The sequence below is a fragment of the Bombina bombina genome, chromosome 7, assembly GCF_027579735.1.
Source record: "Bombina bombina isolate aBomBom1 chromosome 7, aBomBom1.pri, whole genome shotgun sequence".
NCBI lineage: Eukaryota > Metazoa > Chordata > Amphibia > Anura > Bombinatoridae > Bombina > Bombina bombina.
The window spans coordinates 353,518,263-353,545,514 of record NC_069505.1 but is presented as its reverse complement, the minus strand read 5'-3'; the positions used below and the strand labels follow the sequence as shown (position 1 = coordinate 353,545,514).

The following is a 27,252-nucleotide window of genomic DNA, read 5'->3' as shown; positions in this document are numbered from 1 at the left end:
AGAGAAGAGAGTCTCTGGTTTTCTGGTCCAGTTGAATTTGAAGAGACAAATCTGCATAATCTCCATTCCACTGTTTGAGCATGCACAGTTGCAGTGGCCTTAGATGTATTCGAGCAAAAGGGACTACGTTCGTTGCCGCTACCATTAATCAGATTACCTCCATGCACTGAGCTACAGATGGCCGAGGAATGGAATGAAGAACTCGGCAAGTAGTTAAGAGCTTTAATTTTCTGTCTATTAATGAGTCTATTAATGTTCCCAGGAAGGGAACCCTTGTGAACGGGGACAGAGAACTTTTTTCGGTGTTCACCTTCCACCCGTGAGACCTTAGAAAGGCCAGAACAATCTCCGTATGAGCCTTGGCTCTGGGAAAAGACGACGCCTGTATTAAGATGTCATCCAAATAAGGTGCTACTGCAATACCCCCGGTCTTAGTACCGCCAGAAGGGACCCTAGCACTTTTGTGAAAATTCTGGGAGCGGTGGCCAACCCGAAGGGAAGGGCCACGAACTGGTAATGTTTGTCCTGAAAGGCGAACCTTAGGAACTGATGATGATCTTTGTGGATAGGAATATGTAGGTACGCATCCTTTAGATCCACGGTAGTCATATATTGACCTTCCGGGATCATAGGTAAGATTGTCCGAATGATCTCCATCTGGAATGATGAAACCCTGAGGAATTTGTTTAGAATTTTTAGATCCAGGATTGGCCTGAAAGTTCCTTCCTTTTTGGGAACCACAAACAGGTTTGAGTAAAAACCCAGTCCTTGTTCTGCAATTGGAACTGGATATATCACACCCATCATGATTAGGTCTTCTACACAGCGTAAGAACACCTCTTTCTTTGTCTGGTCTGTAGACAGACGAGAAATGTGGAACCTTCCCCTAGGAGGGGAGTCCTTGAATTCTAGAAGATATCCCTGAGTAACTATCTTTAATGCCCAGGGATCGGGAACATCTCTTGCCCAAGTCTGAGCGAAGAGAGAGAGTCTGCCCCCTACTAGATCCAGTCCCAGATCGGGGGCTACCCCTTCATGCTGTCTTAGTAGCAGCTGCAGGCTTCTTGGCCTGTTTACCCTTGTTCCAGCCCTGCAAAGGCTTCCAGGTTGCCTTGGGCTGTGAAGCGTTACCCTCTTGCTTTGCGGTTGCAGAGGTTGAAGCAGGACCGCTCCTGAAGTTGCGAAAGGAACGAAAATTAGCCTTGTTTTTAGCCTTAAAAGGCCCATCTTGCGGGAGAGCATGGCCCTTTCCCCCGGTGATATCCGAAATAATCTCTATCAACTCGGGCCCGAAAAGGGTCTTTCCCTTGAAAGGGATGTTTAGTAATTTTGATTTGGACGACACATCGGCCGACCATGACTTGAGCCAAAGCGCTCTGCGCGCCATAATGGTGAAACCTGAGTTTTTTGCCGCTAACTTAGCTAATTGCAAAGCGGCATCTGTGATAAAAGAATTAGCCAGTTTTAAAGCTTTAATTCTATCCATAATTTCGTCGTATGAGGTCTCCCTCTGGAGCGACTCCTCCAGTGCCTCAAACCAGAAAGCCGCTGCAGTAGTTACAGGAATAATGTAGGCGAACGGTTGTAGAAGGAACCCTTGTTGAACAAAAATTTTCTTTAGTAAACCTTCTAATGTTTTATCCATAGGATCTTTAAAAAGAACAACTGTCTTCAATTGGAATGGTTGTGCGCTTAGCCAGCGTAGAAACTGCTCCCTCTACCTTAGGGACCCTCTGCCACGCCTGGGGTCAGTAATCGGGAACATTTTCTTAAAAATAGGAGGGGGAACAAAAGGGACACCTGGTCTTTCCCACTCCCTGGTAACAATATCCGCAACCCTTTTAGGGATCGGAAACGCATCAGTGTATACAGGGACCTCTAGGTATTTGTCCATTTTACACAATTTCTCTGGAACCACCATAGGGTCACAATCATCCAGAGTGGATAGAACCTCCCTAAGCAATACGCGGAGGTGTTCCAACTTAAATTTAAAGGCTAATGAATCTGAATCTGCCTGTTGAGAAACCTTTCCTGAGTCAGAAATTTCTCCCTCAGACATCACATCCCTCGCCCATATTTCAGAGTGTTGTGAGGGTACATCAGATAAACCTCCCAAAGCTTCCGACTGCTCATAATCTGTTCTTAAAACAGAGCTATCTCGCTTTGTAGGAAAAACTGGCAGTTTGGATAGAAAGGCCGCAAGGGAATTATCCATGACTGTCGCTAGTTGTTGCAATGTAATAAGTGCCAATGCACTAGAGGTACTAGGTATTGCTTGCGCGGGCCTAACTGGTGGTGACACTTGGGGAGAGGAAGGTGGACTATCTTCATTACCTTCCGTCATAGAATCATCTTGGGCTACATTTTTAAGTGACACAATATGATCTTTAAATTGTATAGACACATTAGTGCACTTGGGACACATTTTGAGAGGGGGTTCCACCATGGCTACTGAACACAAAGAGCAAGGCTTTTCCTTAGTGTCAGACATGTTAAACAGAATAGTATTATATGCAAGCAGGCTTGAAAAACACTTTAATCAAATAAAAAAACACAATTTGAAATAAACGGTACTGTGCCTTTAAGAAATAAAAAGCACACACAATTCTACAAAACAGTGAAAAATGCACCAAATCTTTTGAAATTTTCACAGTATGTGCCTAATGCTTCGATATGATTGCACTCCAAGTTTCAGACTGATTAACCCCTTAATGCCCAAACTGGAGCAGTCTAAAACCCACAACCGGTTACAACACTACAGCACCTTTCCACAGCAGTCTGCTGTGGCCCTACCTTCCCTTATGGATTAGTTTAGGTGAAAAACAGCTTCTGTGAGTCCCTCAAGCAGTCTCTGGACCCTGCACGTGAAGCAGCATGAACTGTCTGGAGAAATGAACTGCCCAACAGAGGCGCAAAATTAGGGCCCATCCCACTCCATTCCGGAGTTGTGAGGACTTCAAAGTCACACTTAGGTGACTAAATTTATGCCATGTGGATAAAAAAAACCATAATAAACACACCAAAGTTGTTTAAAAGTGTCTACCAATGAGTATTTGCTGAATAAAATAATCGATTGCCCTGTCACAGTGTCCACCAGTCTATTGAGCCCTGTTAAATAAGCCCTTATTCTATACTAAGTCTCAGAATATGGCTTACCCTTCCTTCATGGGGATTTCTGTCAGTCTTCTAGCATTATCGTGTCTTGACTAGAAAAAACATGACTGAAACATACCTCAGTGCAGTTAAGCCTGCAAACTGTTCCCTCCAACTGAAGTTTTCTGGTACTCCTCAGTCCTGTGTGGGAACAGCAGTGGATTTTAGTTACAACATGCTAAAATCATTTTCCTCTCAGCAGAATTCTTCATCACTTTCTGCCAGAGAGTAAATAGTACAAACCAGCACACATTCACTTTACCCTCCCGTGAAGATGCTACTAGAGCGGCAAAGAGAATGACTGGGGGGTGGAGCTAGGGGGGGAGCTATATGGACAGCTCTGCTGTGTGCTCTCTTTGCCACTTCCTGTAGGGAATGAGAATATCCCACAAGTAAGGATGAATCCGTGGACTGGATACACCTTGCAAGAGAAATTAACATTTTATTACCTTATCTCTTCTATAACCCACTGGGATTGTAATTTCTTCTACTGGCTGTGTTAACACAGATTGGCCCCGAGGCAAAAAACTTTCAGGATAGGTGGGGATACCACAGGCTAAATAAACTAATTCAAATGCCAATATAAGGGTAATGGAAATACTTGTAAACAATTTAATACACCCCAGCAGGTAAAGTGGATCATTGGGAACAAATTAAAGGGGAGAACATTTTTGAGTTAACTGTCCCTTTAAGCCACAAGGCCACCTAGCTAAAAAAACAGCTAATGTAGCATTCCTAGCATTTCCCCTGCTGGATCATAACTAAAGCATTTGCAGTTCTCAAAGATTAATACAATCCTGAATCCCATCCAGAGTAGTTTCACCAGATACAAGTTCTGAGAGATTATCACACCAAACAGCAGTTGCAACAGCAACACAGTCTACACCTACTGCAAATCTAAACATAAATCCTGCATTGCTTATGAAAACCTTCAGGTTTTCTATCTAAAGGATCCTTTAAAAAGAACTATTCTTGAAAGGAATTGTGGTATACATGGCCAAAGAGGAAATGGCTATATCTACCTTAGGAACAGTTTCTCATATCTCTGTATTAACAGAAGTGAGAGGAAACATATATTAATATTTGGTAGATGTAACAAAAAATACCTTGCTTGTACCATTCCATAGAAATAATTTCAGAAACAAAATCTGGCATAATAAAAAAGGAAGGCTGCTTACGGAGCTGCCTTAAATTTTTTATCAGTCCTCCAAGCAGGTAGCTTGACTGTAGCAGGAAACTCTAACTCTAAAGCAAGCATGAAATATGAAATTAAAGGACACATACTCTGCCACAAAAGAAAGGCCCTGAGACTCAGAGAGACTATCCTTAGAAAAGGAGTCATCAGAGTCAAACACCCCTAAAATCAGAAGGTCACTTAAAAAGGCTGCTCCTAAGGGAAGTGCCTAATGAGCTAAAGGCCAAAGAAGGGTCAACTTAACATCCTTGCAAACATCTATGCTTAACAGCTGGAGGCAAGCAAGATAAAATCTCAGAGCAGAGTGAATATAATCCTTAAATTTTGGAGAAAGTTCAGATGAACTCTACTGGAGGCAACTCTGATCAGGTAAAAACCCTTGCACACTCTAAAACGCAGTAAAATCATTAGTATTAGCAATAGACTCAGCACATGCGATATAGGGCTGAGCAGGTAGACACACCTGTGAATGCTTAGAAAGCAAACACAAACTAGAAGAGGTTTAAGTAATAGAGGCTCTCCCTTCTAGATGATCAGCTGATGGATCAGAGGCCTGAGCTGCACCAGTTTGCTTCATAATAGTAAGAAAATAGCTTAAAGGGACAGTATAAACTCATTTTCATATAACTGCATGTAATAGACACTACTATAAAGAATAAGATGCACAGATACTGATATAAAAATCCAGTATAAAATAGTTTAAAAACGTACTTAGAAGCTTTCAGTTTAGCTCTGTTGAAAAGGCAGTTGGAAAGCCCACTGCAAGTGGGAAATAAGACACTACCCCCTCCCCCTTCTTTTGCATATGAAAAGACCCTTTACACAAACAGGAGCAAGCTGGAGAAGGTAGCTGACGGTATACAAATAAAACTTTGGGGCTTGGTTAGGAGTATGAAAATCAGAGCAATGCTCTTTAAAAATAAGCAAAATTATACATTTTTTTAAAAAACAAACTTTATGGGCTTTATAAATAGATCATCTACAAAACATTTATGCAAAGAAAAAATGAGTGTATAATGGCCCTTTAAGTATCAGAGATAGAGTAAAGCAAATAACTATAAAGAACACAAATAGTTAAAGGGACAGTCTACACCAAAAATGTTCTTATTTAAAAAGATAGATAATCCCTTTATTACACATTACTCAGTTTTGCATAACCAGCACTGTTATATTAATATATGTTTTACCTCTGTGATTACCTTGTATCTAAGCCTCTGCAGACATCCTCCTTATCTAAGTGCTTTTGACAGACATGCAGTGTAGTCAATCAGTAAAGACTCCTAAATAACTCCACGGGGGTGAGCACAATGTTATCTATATGACACACATGAACTAACACTGTCTAACTGTGAAAAACTATCAAAATGCTCTGAGCTAAGAGGCGGTTTTCAACGGTTTAGAAATCAGTTTGAGCCTTGCTAGGTTTAGCTTTTCAAAAATACCACCAAGGGAACAAAGCAAATTTGATGATAAAAGTAAATTGGAAAGTTGTTTAAAATTGCATGCCCCATCTGAATCATGAAAGTTTAATTTTGACTTTACTGTCCCTTTAACCTTGAAGGGCAAAAAAAGGCTGATTACTACCTAAAAGGTAAACAGTAAACAAACAAGGTACTGTTCAGGCATATAACAGTACACACAGGGTTAAATAAAATTTGTACCACAAATTTCAACTTAAGCTCTGATGATCGAAGTGCCTTACCACCTCCACGGGTCCTGAAAATGTTACAGAAACAGATTATAAGATATATAGCTGTCAACTCGATCTGAGAACCCCTCTCTCTGAAGAATCAAATGCACATATTCATTCTTTAACCATCTCCAGCGGTGTGACAAGAATGAGATACTGGTGAGGTGGGAGGGGTTCTTTGCCTCCTCCTAGTGGTAAGAAAGAGCAATTCCCAGGAGTAATGGATTGTGGACTCTCACCACCTATATGAATAATATATGTCTATAAATGTATACATATGTTTTTGTTTGTTTTATATATATATATATATATATATATATATATATATATAAATATATATATATACATACACTGTATATATAACATTGTACTTTACCTGAAATAGTAAATTTCATCGTCCACTACTTTTGCTGACAGTGAGAATCTTTTCAGTCCCTTAAACCTTTTCATCTGTTTGTCACTCTCATTGTAACGACTTTCACAAAGAAGAATATCATTCTCAGGTATTTCAGTAGGTCGACATGATAGGAAATCCTTGAATGATAATACACCACATTTTCCTAAAGAGAAAAAATGAATACAACTATTTTAGGAAGATGAAATACTTGTGAAAAATTAAATATAGACACATCTCATTCTTTACATCCTGGGTGACAATACATAATACATAAATTAAATCTAAAGAAAATATGAGTACTACGAACATTAATCCTGAAGAAATATAGTCAGATTTAAAAGGGACAAAAAGAAAATGCTTTGATACACTAAAGCATTTTCTAACAGCACTATTGCTTCCTATGTTATAGTTCGCTCTGCATAGGCTATAGCTAATCAAGGGTGGCATATGTCTGGTATCTATGTGGAATATTTCCCTGTTTGGCTGTGCACGGGATTGCACGCAATCGCAAAATAGAGCTTCTGTGCAATGTTAAATTCTGGCAGCGAATCTGTACACCCCAGTCTACCCTTACATGATAACTCGAGCCCTAAGTGGCTTTTCCCCCTAAAAATGTACCTGTCTAGCCTTCATTTCAAAATTAAAGAAACTGATAAGACTATGAAAATATAGCCAAACATATATGAACCCTGCATATTTTTGTTTATGCTGGGTACTTACCCAGCATAAGCAAAACTATGCAGGGTTCATGCTGAATTTGAAGGAAGATTTATCAGCAATTAAAAGGGACATAAAACTCAATTTTTTTCTTTCATGATTTAGATAGAACATAAAACATTAAACAAACTTTCTAATTTACTTCTTTTATAATTTTTTTGTTTTCTTGTTATCCTTTATTGAAAAGCAGAAATGTAAGCTCAAGAGCGTGCACATGTCTGCAGCACGATAAAGAAGCAGTTTTGCAACAATTTTATACATTAGCAGGAGCACTAGAACCCATGCAAGAGCTTTAAAACCCTCCCACCTCTCTCTTAGTTTTACGTATAGTCAAGTAGAGAATAGGAAAAGAAATGTAGGGAATGCAAAGGAGGATTTATAGAGTAGTCATTAGTACTGTCGCCCAACATGAAGCGGGTGGGGCCTCTGGACCCTCCATTATTCCCAAAGAAAAAATAATTTATCATCAGGTAAGCATAAATTTTGTTTTCTTTGATAAAATTATGATGGTCCGCAGTCCTTCATAAAATATGGGATTAATACCCAAGCCGATGGTCTATGTTACGGACAGGGTGGGAAAATACTTTCTATGACAAATCCTATTTAGCTAACAATGTGGCCTGAAGGACTTTCCTCCCAAAAGCTGCTTGCGAAGAAGCAAAGGCATCAAAATGATAAAATTTAGTAAAGGAACACCAAGAAAATCCTTCAGAGGAGCACCACACAAAATATACTTTCCAAATCTTGTGGTAAATCCTTTGAGTCACACATTTTCTAGCCTGTATCAGAGTATCAATCACAGAATCTCAGAATACTCTATGTCCCAAAACTAGGCATTTAACCTTCACGCCGTCAAACTTTTGAGATCTTGATGGAAAAGAGGACCTTGTGATAACAGGTCTTGTCTCAGAGGAAGATGCAAATGAGGCGTAGATGACATCTATACTAGGTCCACATACCATGTCCTGTGGGGCCAGGGTGGAGCAATTAATAATACTGATGCTGACTCTTGCTTGATCCTAGCAATGACTCTCGGTAGAACAACAAAACGGAGGAAACAGATATGCTAGATAGAATTCCCATGGACATTCCAAGGCGTCTACCAGGTGAACCCTTGGAATTCTTGAACTTGCACAGTACTTTGGATGTCTGTGATTTAAGTGTGAAGCCATCAGATCTTTGTCTGGTATGCCCATTTGATCACTAGCTAATTAAATACATCCTGATGGAGAGGTCATTCTCCTGGATGGACTGATAAACGGCTGAGGTAGTCCACTTCCCAGTTCACACTTGGCATGTGAATTGCTGACAGGGAATATTGATTCCTCCCCGCCAAAGACTGAATCTGAGATACTTCCTGCATGGTCAGTAGACTGCAGGTGGCACCTCGATTTATATAGGCCATTGCTGTGATATTGTCCGACAGAAAGCGGATACATTTTTCCTCCTTCAACAAAGGCCAGGTCTGAAGAGCTCGAAGAATTGCTCAAAGTTCAAGAATGTTTATTGGTAACCTTACCGCCAGACGGCCACAGCCAGATGGACTGGAAAGATGCCACAAGGGTCCACCAAGGCAGAGATTGTCTGACGGATGAATCCAGAGCGATTTGTTGCTTTAAATGTAGATAGTTTTTTGACCACTGACTGAGCATGTATAGCTGAAGGGGAAGTAAGTGAAAGCGGGCAAAAGGAAATGCATCTGAGGCGGCTAACATAAGACCCACTACCTCCATGTACTCAACTACAGACTGCAAGGGAGTACTCTGCAGAAAGAGACATGCTCTCTAAAGTTTTAGCCTGCATGGTCCTGCCAGGAACATATGTATATGTACTGAACCTATTATCACTCCTAAAAATGTTACCCTTGTAGCAGGATATAAAGAGATTTTGGGAACATTGATTTTACAACTTTGGTCTTGGAGAAATAATAGAAGCTTGAGTGATCAATAATAACAGAGAAGGAGTTTGCACAAGTATGTCGTCCAGATATGGTGTAAAAAAAATCTCCTGAGCTCCAATCACTGCTAACGGAGCCCCTAGCACCTTGGTAAAGATGTGTGGAGCTGTAGCCAGATCAGACGGAAGAGCAACACACTGGTAGTGTTTGTCCATATAAGAAAACCTGAGGAATTGATAGTGATCCCTGTGGATGGTAATGTGCAGGTATTCATTATTGAGGTCTATAGTAGTCATAAATTGACCCTGTTGAATTAAGAGCAATATTGTGTGAATGGTTTCCAACTTGAAATTGGGAACCCTGACAAACATGTTTAAAGTCTTTAGGTCTAAGACAGGTCTGTAGGTCCCTTCCTTCTTTGAGACAATGAACAGATTGGAGTAAAACCCTTGACCCTGTTGAGAAACAGGTACTAGGATATAATTATCCTAGTATCTGTTTCTCAATAGGGTCAAGGGTTTTACTCCAATCTGTTCATTGTCTCAAAGAAGGAAGGGACCTACAGACCTGTCTTAGACCTAAAGACTTTAAATTATCCTCTAATTTTCGAACACACTGTAGAAAGGCAGCCACCTTTGACTGAAGTTTGGGAACATGTGACAGAAGGAAACACCCTCGAGGAGGTCTTGACTGGAAGCCTATCCGATAACCCTGAGAAATTATATTTCGAACCCAGGGGTCCTAAGACTGACCTGCAACAGGCCTCCTGAAAGAGACTCAGTCTGCCCTTACCAGAAAATATTTGGGGGCCACACCTTTATGCTGATTTAGTAGTGGTGTTGGACTTTTTGGATTGCTTGCTCTTTGAGTCCAAGTCTCGCCAGAATAGAATCTTCCCTTGGAAGGAGTCATCAGTCTATTTTTAGTGTCTATGCTGTACCTGTGTCAGAGTACCTACACATAGCCTCTGGGCTGTGTCTGTGCTGTGTAAAGTCACTTACCATATGCATCATCCTTCCACTGGCTTACCAGGCATGTCTATGCCAATGCAGCTGCAGCAGTGTCCAGAAGAGAGCCTATCCAGTGAGGGGGAGGCTCGGGATGAGTCCCCGCAATGTCTGAGGGTAGTTATGGCCGACATCCCGTCAGGGAAATGCTGTGCACATAATAGGGTATTCATGTGTCCCTGTATCATTCAACTACTGTTAAGAGTATGTTCTACTTTCTAAATGATACTCCCCAGGGACTCTGGGTCTCACATAGATCTGAGCTCCCAATTTATAATCCATAATCAAGTAGCTGGAACAACCTCTATTCTCAACCAATAACAAAGCAGAGAGAGAAGGGAGTGTTTTAAAGCTCTTCAGGTTCTTGACCTCCTAGTGGCGGGAAATATATCCCATATGTTCTGAAAGACTGTGGGCCATCATCATTTTACGAAAGAAATAAAAATACATACATACACATATATATATATATATATATATATATATATGTGTGTGTGTGTGTGTGTGTTTTATAATTTAACATGAAAATCACCAGCAAATGATGCTTATAAAATACTGCACTATGTTTCCCTAAACACCTTGTAATTGCATTACTTTTCTGCTGTGCTGCTTTAAAATAAGAACCAAGTTAATATTTTTAAAACGAATCCGTATCCTTTTTACTGTAGTTATTTTTTTATAGCCAAACTCCACCCACGATTTGCCATATTTGGAGAAGCCAATCTGGGTTTTATTTCACAGACAACAAAGATAGTCACAACTATAAAGTTAGGGACAGATATGTATTCAAATTACCCTTGAGAACAGAGCAGGGTGCATACCAAATTCTGGGAATTTTTAGAGCTAAATTTCATGACAATGGGGCGAAATAAATAATTAAACTATATTGCAAAGTGACTTCATTATGCATTTTATAAACATCTCAAGGAGTTTATTGTCCATTTAAGGTAAAGACCCTACATAGTCTTGTTAAAGCATTTTCTAATCTATCATTAGATCACAAGGATACAGATCATACTGTATGTACTATGCAAGCATTTAACTGCAGAATTAGAAATTCTACCCCATGCTACAAATGACCATACATCTCAAACCAGGTGTGAAACCAAAGGTCTAGTGCAAGTGGAAGCTAATTAGTTAATCTTATAGACTGTCTTCCATAGGGAGTTGCACCAAGTGGCGATTGGTTATTTTGTATTTATTTTTTTACTCTGTGTCTTTCTAAATACTTTCCTTTGGATCTCTGACAGACATACCCATGCTATAAAAGAATAATGATGTGTGTAGTCATTGTAGAAATAGCTGTGCCTAGTGTAGGAAGATTCAAAGTCCTTCTAAAAAATAGATTTGACCACGTAGGGAATTTTCTGACATCATGGGAGGAGAGGCAGGATTAGCCCACAGGCAATTAGCATCATCTTTTCCACAGTATTTAGACTCTAGTTCTTTGTTAAGTTGGTTGATTACAAGTCGTTGTCTTCTAGTCTGATATGTATACCAAATATACATACCCTTTCACCTCTTCCTTCTAACAAAATAGGTCATACTGGTTAGAGTGTGAACACCTAAAGAACGGGAAGTCTTTTTATTTAAAGGGACATTTCAGCCAAAATTGGAATCCATATGGAAGTATTTTTGTAATATACATGTAAAAGCAAAAATGCTGCTAATAAACGATATAGCTGTTTCAAAAGTGTATTTAAAGGGATATGAAACCATTTTTTTCTTTCATGATTCAGATAGAGCATGCGATTTTAAGCAACTTTCTAATTTACTCCTATTAACTATTTTTCTTTGTTCTCTTGGTTGCTTTGTTAAATGAGCAGCAATGCACTAGTGGTTTCTGACTGAACACATGTGTGAGCCAATGACAATTGGTATATATATGCATCCACCAATCAGCAGCTAGAACCCTGGTTCATTTCTAAACCTGAGCTTTCATAGATAAACCTTTCAGCAAAGAATAACAAGATAAGGAAACAAATTAAATAATAGAAGTAAATTGTCTATCAGAATAATAAAAGAAAATTTTGGGGTTTCATGTCCCTTTAACCCCTTAATGACAAGTGACGTACCAGGTACGTCCTGCAAAAACTTGCAGTTAGTGACAATGGACGTACCTGGTACGTCACTTGTCTAAGAGAGTGCTGGAAGCGATCGCAATCGCTTCCAGCAGCTCTCAGGGTATTGCAGTGATGCCTCGATATTGAGGCATCCTGCAATACCCTTAGAAAGCATCCGATGCAGAGAGAGCCACTCTGTGGCCCTCTCTGCACCGGTAGCGATGCGGCCGGTTCGTTGGTGGGTGGGAGCGCAACTGGGAGGCGGGTGGGCGGCCCATCGCTACCCGGCATCCGGCTCCTGTTAGTGCAATGTGCACGCCGGGTGCCGGGAGCGTGCGGGGGCGCGCGTGCGCGTGCGCGTGCGCGCGCACGCCCGCGATCACCTACCCACACTGACACCAATGAGTGGGAAGAGGGGGGGAAATATATATATATGAGGATCTGGGAGGGGGAGGGGGTTGGGGTATTGTGGGGGGCTGCTACACTACAGAAAAAAATAAATTAGTAATAAAAAATAATTAAAAACACTTTTTTGGGGGGCAAATTGGGTACTGGCAGACAGCTGCCAGTACCCAAGATGGCGGCAATTAGGTAGGGGAGAGGGTTAGATTGCTGGGGGGGGGGATCATGGAGGTTGGGGCTAAGGCAGGAGTCCATCACAGCTAAAACATTTTATTTTTTTTTATTAAAAAAAATAAAAACTCCTTTTATTTAGTACTGGCAGACTTTCTGCCAGTACTTAAGATGGCGGGGACAATTGTGGGGTGGGGGAGGGAAGAGAACTGTTTGGGAGGGATCAGGGGGTGGGATGTGTCAGGTGGGAGGCTGATCTCTACCCTAAAGCTAAAATTAACCCTGCAAGCTCCCTACAAGCTACCTAATTTAACCCCTTAACTGCTGGGCATAATTTACGTGTGGTGCGCAGCAGCATTTAGCGGCCTTCTACTTACCAAAAAGCAACCACAAAGCCACATAAGTCTGCTATTTCTGAACAAAGGGGATCCCAAAGAAGCATTTACAACCATTTGTGCCTTAATTGCAGAAGCTGTTTGTAAATAATTTCAGTGGGAAACCTAAAGTTTGTGACAAAATTTGTGAAAAAGTGAACTTTTTTTTTATTTGATGACATTTGGCGGTGAAATGGTGGCATGAAATATACCAAAATGGGCCTAGATCAATACTTTGGGTTGTCTTCTAAAAAAAAATATATACATGTCAAGGGATATTCAGGTATTCCTGACAGATATCAGGGTTCCAATGTAACTAGCGCTAATTTTGAAAAAAAGTTGTTTGGAAATAGCAAAGTGCTACTTGTATTTATGGCCCTATAACTTGCAAAAAAAGTAAAGAACATGTGAACATTGGGTATTTCTAAACTCAGGACAAAATTTAGAAACTATTTAGCATAGGTGTTTTTTGGTGATTGTAGATGTGTAACAGATTTTGGGGGTCAAAGTTAGAAAAAGTGTGTTTTTTTCAATTTTTTCCTCATATTTTATATTTTTTTTTATAGGAAATTATAAGATATGATGAAAATAATGGTATCCTTAGAAAGTCCATTTAATGGCGAGAAAAACGGTATATAATATGTATGGGTACAGTAAATGAGTAAGAGGAAAATTACAGCTAAACACAAACACTGCAGAAATGTAAAAATAGCCATTGTCATTAAGGGTAAGAAAATTGAAAAATGGTCCGGTCATTAAAGGGACACTAAACCCAGAAAAAAACTTATCTTCAATCAAAATATCGATATATTTTGAATAGTTATGTAATTAGCATTGTTTGTCAAATTATTACCGTTTATTAGCAATCCGATATAGAAAATCAATTTATTTCCAAACCCACTGCTGGCTATTGTTTTCTAAACTCTAATCCTGAACGATAACCCAGGTTATCAAAATGGCGATTTTTGGACGCTATGCGCATGCGCAATATCCCGGCACATCACTCACAGCAGACAGGAAGACCCTGTATCTAAATCAGACATAGCTGATGAATACGCTACACATAGCAGGTAAGAGCTGAGTGCTGCGCTGCGATGCGAGAATCAACCCTAACAATAACGAACATTAAATCTTTATAGCACAATATGAAAAATGATCAATTAAACACATATTAATTTCATTAGAATAGACACTTTGTGGATATTATGACGATTACTCTGATGGAACCAAATACTATTGTTATGGACACTTTATGTGCAAATATGCTTGCCACAACGGATCGCAACTCGCATGCGCATGGTGACTACATTGTCACATAATGATATGCACGAAATAGGAAATTGGGTTTGGTCGTGCACGGCCCATATTAGAGGGTTGGATATAATGACGTCATCTGCAAAAAAATTTATTTAATTTTATAGCGTTTCTAAAGTTCATTGGACTGTAAAATTAAGTTGTTGAATAAATGTACACCTTATTGATTGGAAATTGATTTTCAGGTTGTGGCCAAAAACGGAAAGTTTTGGAATCCTTTAAGGGGTTAAAGGGCCATAATACCCAAATGTTTAAACACTTGAAAGTGATGCAGCATAGCTGTAAAAAGCTGACTAGAAAATATCTCCTGAACATCTCTATGTAAAAAAGAAAGATATTTTACCTCAAAAGTTCCTCAGTAGCCACCTCCCATTGTAAAGGATTTCTAAGCAGCATTTTAGTGTGTCTGTCCTGGGACTTCTTAGGGGATGAGCCTTGTGAACTCTCATATTATTTCACCAATCAGGTAAAGGAAGCTTACTATGAAATCTCATGAGAGTTAAGTCAAATCTCATGAGATCACAGTAAGAGTTCATGACCTCAGCACTGCTGATGCTGATTGGCTGCTGTTCATTTCTTCATTTTTTTTTTTTTTACCTGCAGCTGGGAGCAGGTGAAGTATAACTTTTTTCACAGCACTTACTTACTCTGCTGAGCTGAGGAAATTGTGAGGTAAAATATCTTCCTTTTTTACATAGAGATGCTCAGGTGATATTTTCCTGTCAGCTTTTTACAGTTATACTGCATCAGTTTCAAGTGATTTAGCATATGAGTATTATGTCCCTTTAAGTATGCACCGTGCATCAGCATTTTAAACAAAGCACTTACTCAGAGAGCCTAAGATATTTGTACCATATGGTAATAAATGAGAAAAATTGTATCACTAAAACAGTGCTAACTTTTACTAGAAGAATTTTTGGCAATGTATGTATATTGCAAAAATGTTTTAATTCAAAGATGTAATTAATCTATGTGCATTTAAATTTTGACTGGAATGTCTTTTGTAGTCTTGTTTTGAGCATGAGAATGGAGAATTGGTGGAGAACAAGCTGAACCACAGAGGACAAGGTAGAGACAATATAACAGAGACATGGAGGTCCTATCAAGATTACCCTATGTAAAAATATGTAACATGCAATTTCTGTGAGCCTGAAGATTTTTTCTGTCTTCATTAAAAGGGGATGACTCACAAGCCACCTTATTAGTGCCTTAAAGGGGCACTGTACACTAAATTTGCTTGCATAAACGTTTTGTAGATGATCTATTTGTATAGCCAATCTTGAGAGGTTTTGTAATTGCTTATTTTTAAATAACATTGTACTGTTTTTTTTTAGACTACTAACAAAGCCCCAAAGTTTTAGATGTATATTGATGTATACAGACTTCAGATTGCTTCTGTTTGTATAATGAGTCTTTTCATATGCAGGGTAGGGTAGGGGGTCTGCTCTCAGCCCCTTTCAGTATGTGTCCTAGCCAACCTCATTAACCCATTGCTATAATGGGAGCTTCTAAGTAAGTTTTTAAAAGATTTTATACCAGTACCTGTGCATATTATTCTTTATAGTAGCAATCTCAGCCATTCAGACAAAAAACAAATAGTTTTTGTTTCTTATTGAGATGGCTAAAGTACCTCTAGACAGGCACAAAACGCCTGGTATTAGGAAAATGTGCTTAAATATAGTGCAGAAAATGGAGGAGCACAGCAAAGCAAATCGTATAAATCCTCTTATTGCTTGGCAATGCTCCCTGAACTGATAGAATTCCCAAAAGTAATGAATGCAGCTGTGGACTCTTTCCATTTATGAAGAAAAAGACGTGCTATCCTCAAGCGGAATAGTATTGATCTTAGCCAACGTGGATATATAGCGCCATCAACCTTAGGGACACTGTTCCATAACCTCTGCATGGGAAACTAGGCAAAGGGGATCCCTGACTTCTCCCATTCCTTGGGGATGCGATAACTGGGTACAGGAAATACCTCAGGAGCCCTAGGTCTAAATACTGATTCAAGTCTCTGAAGCTGGGCTTCCTCAGGCGGCTTTGCCGTGGGAACCACCAGGGTAGATAGAACCCTCTTAAGCAGGAGTCTGAGCTGCTCCACTTTGAAACTAAATCGTACCTTCCTCAGACTCCTCTTTCGACTCTCCTTCAGAAGGGTCAGAGGAAGGAATTTCTCTTTCAGAGATAACTAAGGGTTAAATCATCAGATGGTTGCCCATAACTGTCGGTCATGGCCTCTGCCACCGCACCTCAGCTATGTACTAGAGATAACTGTTTAACCTTTTTTCCCCCCGCTCAGGACAGCAGACACAGTAGCCTGTATACGGGCCGGGAAGTTATCAGGTAAAAGGCCTATCCCAGCAGGGGTCAAGCCGCCTTCTTCGCAGCATTCTGTGGCAACTAAGGTCGCTTTTACAGGCTGTTGGACAGGGAGGTCCGCATCAGCCGAAATTTGAAAGGCTTTAGTAGGGCCTGCTGGAGAAAGGCAACAATTGGGCTTGGGCCTCTTGAATAAGAAGTCAGGACATATGTTAGGTAACAATTGCATAATTGTGCCGGAGGGCACTCACTATTAATTTTGCAAAGCACACATTTATTGTTGTCAATGGAATATACCGAGGAAGATTCCTCTAGACTCTTGATTAATATAGAGTCGTCTATAATGTTGTGGTGTGTGGCAACAATTGTAAGCGTCACAGTGGGGTACCCTGGCTCCCAATGCACCAATCAACTGCCCTTTAAGCCTTGTTTAGGGTATCTTATCCCCTCTGGTCCGGCCGAGCCACATTGCTACCGCTCTTACACATGTCTGTTGCACAGTGGTTCGGAAACAGCGCAAAAGCGCTGCCTATGGCGGAACTCTGCATCTCCGCCCACCACTGCAGCCTGCATCAAATAAAGGCCTGCGGGCTGTAGTATTAACAATATCCCACCAAATGGCGAGCAAGTCTGCAGGATATTATATTGAGTAACCAGAGCACTGGTATCAAATTCTGGTGCGGCAGTGTCACAAACACCCCTGTGTGACACATGTCCTTGTGTTATGGGGTCCATACATTTGGTCTGAGTGCCTGTCTGTCTGTCCTGTATAACAGCTCGCATGAAGCGCTCCCCTCTCAGCTGCATAACTGAATATGGTTGGATACCCGGTCTGCTTATGCCATGTCCCTGCCTGATGTAAAGGGGCCTGAATGTGCACAGTGCACCTAGTATAGACACGACTTAATACCACCTCTCTTTTAAACAAGTTGCAATGAGAGAGGGAGATAAATCTGTAATTTAGTGTGAGACACACCGTGTTATCAGACAGGGGATTTAGGTTAGACTGGAAAGAGGCATGGGAGTCCCAGCGTCAACCAGCATTACATATATCAATATTGAGATTTATATGGTTATATGATCCCCAGCTCTCAATGAAAGCCAATCCCTAATAAACTTAATTTCTTCTTTACAGAGCACCTCTCTCTGCTAACCTCCATGATACCAGGCAAAGAACTGGAGGGTAGGGGAAGTGGGAGGGATATTTATAGCTAGCTTTGTCTGGGTTGTATTTACCTCCTACTGGTGGCCAGGGAGAGTAATTCCCATAGGTTAAGAATGCTCTTGTGGACTCTCATTGCCAATAGAAGGAAATAGGGACATTCTTCACTATAATAGTTATTGTTTAAAAAGATAGATATTGCCTTTACTACCCATTCCCCAGCTTTGCACAACCAACATTGAAATATTAAAATACCTTATAACATTTAAACCTCTAAATTTCTGCCTGTTTCTAAGCCACTATAGACAGCCTCTTATCACATGCTTTTTATTAGCTTTTCACAACAGGAGACTGATAATTCATGTGGGCCATATAGATAAGTGTTCACACCCGAGGAGTTATTTAAGTGTTAGCACAACACATTACCAAATAGATAATAAATAAAAAAGTCATGTGATCAGGGGGCTGTCAGAAGATGCTTAGATACATGTTTATCACAAAGGTAAAAAGTATATATAATATAAACGCATTTGTAACGCGTCAGTCACCATCGTAGGTTGCACGCGCAGCCAAATCCCTACAGCGCGAGACAGCTTCAGGCATCTGCCACATAAGGAGCACGATCAGTGCTCCACCTCCATATGAGGGCAGATGCCTGATTGTTACAGACGGTGACACCGTGTGTAACAAAGTTCTGCTGGTACCGGTGGGAGGTGTGGGCGGCTCAGCAGCGGAGGGGGGAGGGAGTAGCCTAGGGCTACAGAAATTAAAGGAACAATGAGGAATGGGGTAGGTACACTACAGAAAAGGGGTATGGGGGTGTGGGGGGGACTAAATGGTGATCGCGGGAGTAGGGGAGTAGTGGGACCACTACACTACAGAATTAAAAAAAAAAAGAATAAAAAAGAAGGTTTTTATAGTTGGAGGCAATAGTTAGAGAGGGAGGTTAGAGAGCTGTTTGAGGGGGGATCAGGGACAGAGGGATAGAGAGAAAGACAGGGATAGAGACAGAAGGACAGGGATAGAGACAGAAGGACAGGGATAGAGACAGAGGGATAGAGACAGAAGGACAGGGATAGGGACAGAAGGATAGGGACAAGAAGGACAGGGATAGGGACAGAGGGAGAGGGACAGAGGAAGAGGGATATTTATTTAATTAAACATTTTGGCCCGTGATCACAGGCTTTACCACTAGTATTTATATAACTGTGTTGGTTATGCAAAATGGGTAATAAAGAGATTATCTTTCTTTTAAAACAATACAAATTATATTGTAGACTGTGCCTTTAAAAGAAAACATTTTTCATGCAATTATTGAATGGTAGTTTAAAAACGTCCAACAAAATCATTTTCGCAGTTTAGAATTGTAAATCCTACCTAAAATACACGCCATTGGACAGGTTTCTTCTAGATTACTTAAAAACACTTCCTTTTTATAAAACATTTTTGTTGGTTCATGGATGGTTTCTTCTGGATGTATAAAGATTGGACCATAAAAATATGCTGCACCATCTCGTACCCACATTTTTTCAATCCTAAAAAAAAAAAAAGTTTTACAAGCATGAATACAGATATGTAAATATATATATATATATATATATATATATATATATATATACACACATACATACACACACACACACATTGAGATATAGATATATAGAGATATACCAATACAAGTAAACACAATAGAATTTACTCTAAATTTAAATCAGTAGAATATTTTTCCTAAGAAATTTAAAAAATTCCATCTACTTCCCAGCTCACTGTGTCATGTGACAGCCACTTACAGACTGTATACGCTGAACTCCTGCATATGCTGAGTAGGAGCTGGTGCCTCAGACAGTATGAATATATCCATTAAAGGGAAAAGCCATTTTTTTCTTTCCTGATTTGGATAGATACAATTTTAAGCAATTTTCAAATTTACTTCTATTATTACATTTCTTCATTCTCTTGTTGAAGGAGCAGCAATGCGCTACTGGAACCTAGCTCCACACATCTGAGCCAATAACAAGAGGAATATATGTGCAGCCACCAATCAGCAGCTAGCTCCCAATATTGCATTGCTGCTCCTCAGCCTACCTGCTATGCTTTTCAACAAAGGATAAGAAGAAAACAAATTATATTTTATAAGTAAATTGTTTAAAATAGTATGCTCTATCTGCTCTAAATTGCTATTTATTAATAAATATCAAAACACTATTACAGTTAAAAAAAATCAAAAGTGATCATATATACCTTCCAACCCTTGGGCGTACTAATCCATGTGATTTGATAAACACACAGTCCCCAACCTTCAACCACATGTCATTATACCGAAGCTGCTCAAAATAATAGCAGCCAGGTTCTCCATTAGGCATGTCCACTGGTACATCTTCCTTCCCCTTTATAAAAACACACATTGTAGAGAAAATAAACACACACATTGTAGAGAATAATAATTTGGTACATATAACATTATAAAATAATTGGTACTGTAATATTCAAAAGGGCTTTTATATTTATATTAAAAAAAAAAAAACTTTCAGCGAGAGGCTTGAATTTGTAAACTATATAAGGTAAAACACGTTTTTTTTTAATAGAAGTATCACTTTTTAAAGCCAAAAAACAAACATTTATAAAAAGTTGCAAGATGAAAGTTACTAAACTATGCATATAGGGTTAGAATACAAGTGGTAATAAAAAAAAAATATCGTATCACAAGTTGAAAGAAAACACGTTTCAGATAGAGAATGTAATTTTAAACAATTTTCTTATATCACCAATTTTGCTTGGTATTCTTAGTTGAAAGCTTAACCTAGGAGGTTCATATACTAATTTCAAGGCCCTTGAAGGCCGCCTCTTCTATCAGGGTATTTTGACAGTTATTCACCACTAGAGGGTGTTAGTTCATGTGTGTCATAAAGATAACACTGTGCTCACGCACGAGGAGTTCAGGTGAGCCAGCTCTGATTGGCTAAAATGGATGTCTGTCAAAAGAACTGAAATAAGGGGGCAGTTTTTAGAGGCTTAGAAACAAGGTAATAACAGAGGTAAAAAAGTGTATTTATATAACTGTGCTGGTTGTGCAAAACTAAGGAATAGGTAACAAAAGGGATTATCTATCTTTTTAAACAATTAAAAATCTGTTGTAGACTGTCCCTTTAAGGGTTAAAAATACATCAAAATAGTTACAATCAAATATACACTATCTAATAAAAAAATATTCATATAAATATAAATTAAAATCGGTTCACAAGTTGGTTTTAAGTTCATCCTTGTGAACCGATTTTGGCATTTGACAAAGGGGCTGTAATGGAAAAAAAGGAAACAACTGCCCGACCCAACCTCGACACCGCTACTGACAAGCCCCAAGGCTAGCGTAACATTGAGGACGCATAACACCCGAACGGCAAAGACCGTAGTCCGACCAAGGTTATTAGCTGAAATAGACCGTGATAGAGCTTGAAAAAGCTATTATTCAAGGAAAATTACCTTGAGCAGGCAAACGTTAGAGTTGCAACTCCCACAGAAGGCAGGGAACTTCTGCACACCACCTCTCAGAGTAACATGACTCGGAATAGAGAAAACCATGCCAACACACCCAACCAGACGATCCGCCCCAAAAGTGGGGAAGGATTAATCACTTGGCACATCAGACCAAACAGGTCACACACACATCTCCCAACTTCCATTTAAAAGAAATAATGGTTCTAAGTCTCGGGGGCCTGAAGAACCTAGAGTCGTCTGCAGAAGCAGAACCATAGCCCAGGTGAGTAGCCTGAAACGATCACCCTTAGAGTGATACGCACAACCCTCCGTCCGGAGAAGTTGCATATAAACCACAGGCCTCATACATCAGTAGGATCCGGAGTCCATAGAAAACATAATTTATGTAAGAACTTACCTGATAAATTCATTTCTTTCATATTAGCAAGAGTCCATGAGCTAGTGACGTATGGGATATACATTCCTACCAGGAGGGGCAAAGTTTCCCAAACTTCAAAATGCCTATAAATACACCCCTCACCACACCCACAATTCAGTTTAACGAATAGCCAAGAAGTGGGGTGATAAAAAAGTGCGAAAGCATATAAAATAAGGAATTGGAATAATTGTGCTTTATACAAAAATCATAACCACCACAAAAAAAGGGCGGGCCTCATGGACTCTTGCTAATATGAAAGAAATGAATTTATCAGGTAAGTTCTTACATAAATTATGTTTTCTTTCATGTAATTAGCAAGAGTCCATGAGCTAGTGACGTATGGGATAATGACTACCCAAGATGTGGATCTTTCCACACAAGAGTCACTAGAGAGGGAGGGATAAAATAAAGACAGCCAATTCCTGCTGAAAATAATCCACACCCAAAAATAAAGTTTAACGAAAAACATAAGCAGAAGATTCAAACTGAAACCGCTGCCTGAAGTACTTTTCTACCAAAAACTGCTTCAGAAGAAGAAAATACATCAAAATGGTAGAATTTAGTAAAAGTATGCAAAGAGGACCAAGTTGCTGCTTTGCAAATCTGGTCAACCGAAGCTTCATTCCTAAACGCCCAGGAAGTAGAAACTGACCTAGTAGAATGAGCTGTAATTCTTTGAGGCGGAGTTTTACCCAACTCAACATAGGCAAGATGAATTAAAGATTTCAACCAAGATGCCAAAGAAATGGCAGAAGCTTTCTGGCCTTTTCTAGAACCGGAAAAGATAACAAATAAACTAGAAGTCTTACGGAAAGATTTCGTAGCTTCAACATAATATTTCAAAGCTCTAACAACATCCAAAGAATGCAACGATTTCTCCTTAGAATTCTTAGGATTAGGACATAATGAAGGAACCACAATTTCTCTACTAATGTTGTTGGAATTCACAACTTTAGGTAAAAATTCAAAAGAAGTTCGCAACACCGCCTTATCCTGATGAAAAATCAGAAAAGGAGACTCACAAGAAAGAGCAGATAATTCAGAAACTCTTCTGGCAGAAGAGATGGCCAAAAGGAACAAAACTTTCCAAGAAAGTAATTTAATGTCCAATGAATGCATAGGTTCAAACGGAGGAGCTTGAAGAGCTCCCAAAACCAAATTCAAACTCCAAGGAGGAGAAATTGACTTAATAACAGGTTTTATACGAACCAAAGCTTGTACAAAACAATGAATATCAGGAAGAATAGCAATCTTTCTGTGAAAAAGAACAGAAAGAGCAGAGATTTGTCCTTTCAAAGAACTTGCGGACAAACCCTTATCTAAACCATCCTGAAGAAACTGTAAAATTCTCGGTATTCTAAAAGAATGCCAAGAAAAATGATGAGAAAGACACCAAGAAATATAAGTCTTCCAGACTCTATAATATATCTCTCGAGATACAGATTTACGAGCCTGTAACATAGTATTAATCACAGAGTCAGAGAAACCTCTTTGACCAAGAATCAAGCGTTCAATCTCCATACCTTTAAATTTAAGGATTTCAGATCCTGATGGAAAAAAGGACCTTGTGACAGAAGGTCTGGTCTTAACGGAAGAGTCCACGGTTGGCAAGAGGCCATCCGGACAAGATCCGCATACCAAAACCTGTGAGGCCATGCCGGAGCTACCAGCAGAACAAACGAGCATTCCTTCAGAATCTTGGAGATTACTCTTGGAAGAAGAACTAGAGGCGGAAAGATATAGGCAGGATGATACTTCCAAGGAAGTGATAATGCATCCACTGCCTCCGCCTGAGGATCCCGGGATCTGGACAGATACCTGGGAAGTTTCTTGTTTAGATGGGACGCCATCAGATCTATTTCTGGAAGTTCCCACATTTGAACAATCTGAAGAAATACCTCTGGGTGAAGAGACCATTCGCCCGGATGCAACGTTTGGCGACTGAGATAATCCGCTTCCCAATTGTCTATACCTGGGATATGAACCGCAGAGATTAGACAGGAGCTGGATTCCGCCCAAACCAAAATTCGAGATACTTCTTTCATAGCCAGAGGACTGTGAGTCCCTCCTTGATGATTGATGTATGCCACAGTTGTGACATTGTCTGTTTGAAAACGAATGAACGATTCTCTCTTCAGAAGAGGCCAAAACTGAAGAGCTCTGAAAATTGCACGGAGTTCCAAAATATTGATCGGTAATCTCACCTCCTGAGATTCCCAAACTCCTTGTGCCGTCAGAGATCCCCACACAGCTCCCCAACCTGTGAGACTTGCATCTGTTGAAATTACAGTCCAGGTCGGAAGCACAAAAGAAGCCCCCTGAATTAAACGATGGTGATCTGTCCACCATGTTAGAGAGTGTCGAACAATCGGTTTTAAAGATATTAATTGAGATATCTTCGTGTAATCCTTGCACCATTGCTTCAGCATACAGAGCTGAAGAGGTTGCATGTGAAAACGAGCAAAGGGTATCGCGTCCGATGCAGCAGTCATAAGACCTAGAATTTCCATGCATAAGGCTACCGAAGGGAATGATTGTGACTGAAGGTTTCGACAAGCTGCAATCAATTTTAGACGTCTCTTGTCTGTTAAAGACAGAGTCATGGACACTGAATCCATCTGGAAACCCAGAAAGGTTACCCTTGTCTGAGGAATCAAAGAACTTTTTGGTAAATTGATCCTCCAACCATGATCTTGAAGAAACAACACAAGTCGATTTGTATGAGATTCTGCTAAATGTAAAGACTGAGCAAGTACCAAGATATCGTCCAAATAAGGAAATACCACAATACCCTGTTCTCTGATTACAGACAGAAGGGCACCGAGAACCTTTGTAAAAATTCTTGGAGCTGTAGCTAGGCCAAACGGCAGAGCCACAAACTGGTAATGCTTGTCCAGAAAAGAGAATCTCAGGAACTGATAATGATCTGGATGAATCGGAATATGCAGATATGCATCCTGTAAATCTATTGTGGACATATAATTCCCTTGCTGAACAAAAGGCAAGATAGTCCTTACAGTTACCATCTTGAACGTTGGTATTCTTACATAACGATTCAATATTTTTAGATCCAGAACTGGTCTGAAGGAATTCTCCTTCTTTGGTACAATGAAGAGATTTGAATAAAACCCCATCCCCTGTTCCGGAACTGGAACCGGCATAATTACTCCAGTCAACTCTAGATCTGAAACACATTTCAGAAATGCTTGAGCTTTTACTGGATTTACTGGGACACGGGAAAGAAAAAATCTCTTTGCAGGAGGTCTTATCTTGAAACCAATTCTGTACCCTTCTGAAACAATGCTCTGAATCCAAAGATTGTGAACAGAATTGATCCAAATTTCCTTGAAAAAAACGTAACCTGCCCCCTACCAGCTGAGCTGGAATGAGGGCCGCACCTTCATGTGGACTTAGAAGCAGGCTTTGCCTTTCTAGCTGGCTTGTATTTATTCCAGACTGGAGATGGTTTCCAAACTGAAACTGCTCCTGAGGATGAAGGATCAGGCTTTTGTTCTTTGTTGAAACGAAAGGAACGAAAACGATTATTAGCCCTGCTTTAACCTTTAGATTTTTTATCCTGTGGTAAAAAAGTTCCTTTCCCACCAGTAACAGTTGAAATAATGGAATCCAAATGAGAACCAAATTATTTGTTACCCTGGAAAGAAATGGAAAGTAAAGTAGATTTAGAAGCCATATCAGCATTCCAAGTTTTAAGCCATAAAGCTCTTCTAGCTAAAATAGCTAGAGACATAAACCTGACATCAACTATGATAATATCAAAAATGGCATCACAGATAAAATTATTAGCATGCTGTAGAAGAATAATAATATCATGAGAATCATGATGTGTTACTTGTTGCGCTAAAGTTTCCAACCAGAAAGTTGAAGCTGCAGCAACATCAGCCAAAGATATAGCAGGTCTAAGAAGATTACCTGAACACAGATAAGCTTTTCTTAGAAAGGATTCAATTTTCCTATCTAAAGGATCCTTAAACGAAGTACCATCTGACGTAGGAATAGTAGTACGTTTAGCAAGGGTAGAAATAGCCCCATCAACTTTAGGGATTTTGTCCCAAAATTCTAATCTGTCAGACGGCACAGGATATAATCGCTTAAAACGTTTAGAAGGAGTAAATGAATTACCCAATTTATCCCATTCTTTGGAAATTACTGCAGAAATAGCATTAGGAACAGGAAAAACTTCTGGAATAACCACAGGAGCTTTAAATACCTTATCCAAACGTTTAGAATTAGTATCAAGAGGACCAGAATCCTCTATTTCTAAAGCAATTAGTACTTCTTTAAGTAAAGAACGAATAAATTCCATTTTAAATAAATATGAAGATTTATCAGCATCAACCTCTGAGACAGAATCCTCTGAACCAGAAGAGTCATCAGAATCAGAATGATGATGTTCATTTAAAAATTCATCTGTAGGGAGAGAAGTTTTAAAAGATTTTTTACGTTTACTAGAAGGAGAAATAACAGACATAGCCTTCTTTATGGATTCTGAAACAAAATCTCTTATATTATCAGGAACATTCTGCACCTTAGATGTTGAAGGAACTGCAACAGGCAATGGTACTTTACTAAAGGAAATATTATCTGCTTTAACAAGTTTGTCATGACAATCAATACAAACAACAGCTGGAGGAATAGCTACCAAAAGTTTACAGCAGATACACTTAGCTTTGGTAGATCCAGCACTAGACAGCTATTTTCCTGTAGTATCTTCTGGCTCAGATGCAACGTGAGACATCTTGCAATATGTAAGAGAAAAAACAACATATATATAAAGCAAAATTGATCAAATTCCTTAAATGACAGTTTCAGGAATGGGAAAAAATGCCAAAGAACAAGCTTCTAGCAACCAGAAGCAATGAAAAATGAGACTTAAATAATGTGGAGACAAAAGCGACGCCCATATTTTTCGCGCCAATAAGACGCCCACATTATTTGGCGCCTAAATGCTTTTTGGCGCCAAAATGACGCCACATCCGGAACGCCGACATTTTTGGCGCAAAATAACGTCAAAAAATGAAGCAACTTCCGGCGACACGTATGACGCCGGAAACGGAAACAAATTTTTTGCGCCAAAAAAGTCAGCGCCAAGAATGACGCAATAAAATGAAGCATTTTCAGCCCCCGCGAGCCTAACAGCCCACAGGGAAGAGTCAAATTTTTGAAGGTAAGAAAAAATGATTAAATCAAATGCATTATCCCAAATATGAAACTGACTGTCTGAAAATAAGGAAAGTTGAACATTCTGAGTCAAGGCAAATAAATGTTTGAATACATATATTTAGAACTTTATAAATAAAGTGCCCAACCATAGCTTGGAGTGTCACAGAAAATAAGATTTACTTACCCCAGGACACTCATCTACATGTTTGTAGAAAGCCAAACCAGTACTGAAACGAGAATCAGCAGAGGTAATGGTATATATAAGAGTATATCGTCGATCTGAAAAGGGAGGTAAGA

The 27,252-nt window shown here is 39.6% G+C and overlaps 1 protein-coding gene across 3 annotated transcripts in view; it reads right to left on the bottom strand.

The window, feature by feature from the left end:
- The window catches only part of PBRM1 (polybromo 1), a 471,441-nt gene that overhangs the window by 186,389 nt on the left and 257,800 nt on the right, over positions 1-27,252 (bottom strand). For all 3 annotated transcript variants that reach the window (XM_053721036.1, XM_053721037.1, XM_053721035.1), the window contains 3 exons: positions 20,103-20,248; positions 19,239-19,396; positions 6,415-6,598 (listed from right to left, as the gene is read on the bottom strand). In XM_053721036.1, the coding sequence (XP_053577011.1) occupies positions 6,415-6,598; positions 19,239-19,396; positions 20,103-20,248 (488 nt within the window). The remainder of the gene's footprint in view (positions 1-6,414; positions 6,599-19,238; positions 19,397-20,102; positions 20,249-27,252) is intronic.